Source organism: Saccostrea cucullata, unplaced genomic scaffold (genome assembly GCF_032062105.1).
Source record: "Saccostrea cucullata isolate Sc308-1 unplaced genomic scaffold, CSIRO_AGI_Scuc_v1 ctg280, whole genome shotgun sequence".
In the NCBI taxonomy this organism is placed as follows: domain Eukaryota; kingdom Metazoa; phylum Mollusca; class Bivalvia; order Ostreida; family Ostreidae; genus Saccostrea; species Saccostrea cuccullata.
Genome location: NW_026924102.1, coordinates 121,237 through 123,464, shown reverse-complemented (window position 1 = coordinate 123,464; position 2,228 = coordinate 121,237). Strand labels below are relative to the sequence as shown.

The 2,228-nt window shown below is 35.5% G+C and overlaps 1 protein-coding gene across 1 annotated transcript; it reads right to left on the bottom strand.

Moving 5' to 3' along the window:
- Positions 1 to 938: 938 nt before the first annotated feature.
- On the bottom strand, positions 939 to 2,228 carry LOC134265700 (uncharacterized). Its single transcript, XM_062747921.1, has 4 exons — positions 2,062 to 2,228; positions 1,912 to 1,964; positions 1,432 to 1,569; positions 939 to 1,063 (listed from the first exon to the last, which is right to left on the bottom strand). Exons 1-4 carry the CDS (start codon positions 2,190 to 2,192, stop codon positions 939 to 941), a joined length of 447 nt encoding a protein of 148 aa, XP_062603905.1. The 5' UTR covers positions 2,193 to 2,228.

Below are 2,228 nucleotides of genomic sequence, written 5' to 3'. Positions count from 1 at the left end.
AGGAACGCAACAAAATTCAGTTTCATCATTTAAAGGATTTTATTAAAAAAAAAATAAAGTATCTTGAATAAAACATGCCCATGTTAGGACTTTATTTGATTGTTAGATAACGTGTGTATTTTAAAAAAAAAATACACACGTTTTCGTAATCAGTCATTTAACATCTGAACTTTGGTATGTCCGAATTTTAAAAACAAGTTATTCACATAAAAAGTTTCATTGATAAAACTGGGGGTATCTGAGACTAAAACATGCCGATGATTGAAAGTTACGTGATTGTTAGACATCCTGTATTTTTAAAAAAAAAAAATACACCATTTGTCATAATCAGTCATTTAACATTCGGTCTTCGGTATGTACGTCTTACTGCTGTGTAAATGTTATGACTACATGTGAACATTATCGATCCTTTGTGGGTCAACACCTTGCTCTCTCGTTCAAGGTATTATTTTTGGCTCGGACACGCTGTGGTCACACTAAGGATGTACTTTTAGTTTTATTTGTATATACGTTTTCCGATATTTAATACCCAATCTTTAAGTGCATTTTACAATGTATTACATCCACGTCATAATCACTCATCGTCTGGCCATTATACTACTAGAGATATACAATGTTTCTGGTCTTGTTTACAAATAAGGATTATCCCGTTCAATTGTCGTGTCTCTAACACGATCATGTCTCCTCCGGGTCACGGTGAAGTCGTCCATAACCTTGCTTCCTTGTTCTTCCCCCCCTCGCCTTACAATAGAGGGGGATAATCCGGATCATCCTCCCATTGTCCTCCCCCTTGTTCTCCCCAACAATAAATCCCCTTGTTTACCCCCTCCATTGTCCCCCCTTACAATAGAGGGGGGATAATCCGGATCATCCTCCCATTGTTCTCCCCATTGTTCTCCCTAACAATAGACCCATTGTTTACCCCCCCTATATGTCGGTTATACTACTCTCCTCCACAACAGGAAACAGGAAATTATCAACACCAACCCTCCTATCACACCACCCAAAATAAGGGGTAAACTTTCGAGAGTGGAACTGGAATCCTCAGCTTTGTCCAGAGTTTCTTTTAAAAGAAACTGATTTGAAGACAAATGCATATTTACAACGGTGGCTATCACAAATAGCATCACCTTCAATCTAAATACATGTAAGAAAATTAAGGATATTTACTTATATTCTGAATATCATAAGAATATTGACCGATTATGCAGGAGAAATAAATAGCGTCATATTTAATCCAGTTACAATCAGTAAAAGGATACGTACAGGTGTACTTTTATTCTGCATGATTTATATTGGTTGAATGGAGTTTTGAGCTTGGGTGCTCTTTGGTTTCTCCATGTCTCTTTTGAACATGTTGAAAAGCATCCCAAACAGTGTTGTTTGTCGTGCAAGAAAAAATTTTTGTAGTGTTGTGCTAAAACGACATACCTTTTGCCGTTGTTTCGCCATAGCATTCCCCACTTGTTGCGTTACATTTGTCACATGAACATTTTGCGGTGCACTGGATTCCGAAATAGCCCACTGGACAGGGCATGCTGCATTCTAGCCCGAACGATCCAACGCAAGCTGAAGAGACAATAAATCAGCAAACAACCTGATTACTAGTATATTCAAGTAAAAGAAGGGGTGACTTCATTGATGTACATTCAATAGAAATCATCATCAACAAGATGAAATTCCCATACTAGTTTCTGCGCATGCCTTAAGCATGAGCAATCACAAAATGAAAAAAAAAAAGATTATGATGTGGATAAACTTATGATGGTCTCATGTATTGTAAAGTCTTTATTACGAATTTAGAAAAAAAGAGCTGTCTTATTTTTTTCAGTTTTTAAACTGCTTATTACGTTTACTATATTCCAAAAATTATGCGTTTTAAATTGTGCCTTTAACATTAAGAAAACTCACGATAACATTTTCCTCCAATAGTTCTGAACCCAATACAACATCGGTATTCCCCCCTAAAATTACAAATTAATTTTAAAGGAAATTTTTTAACAGGAAGAATATGTAAAACATGGTTGAAACAAAGGCAAAACTATTTGAGCAGCTACTCACATTTTATTAAAATTTTGGCATCGTGGTTCTATTGGAGTAACATGTATCACGGCAGAGGTGTATAAAATCCTCAGAAGAATTATTAATGTAAAAAATTCCAAATGATCCATTTCCAAAAGACAAATCCTCATCCTTATAATATGTAGGGTATATTAATCTATATATAG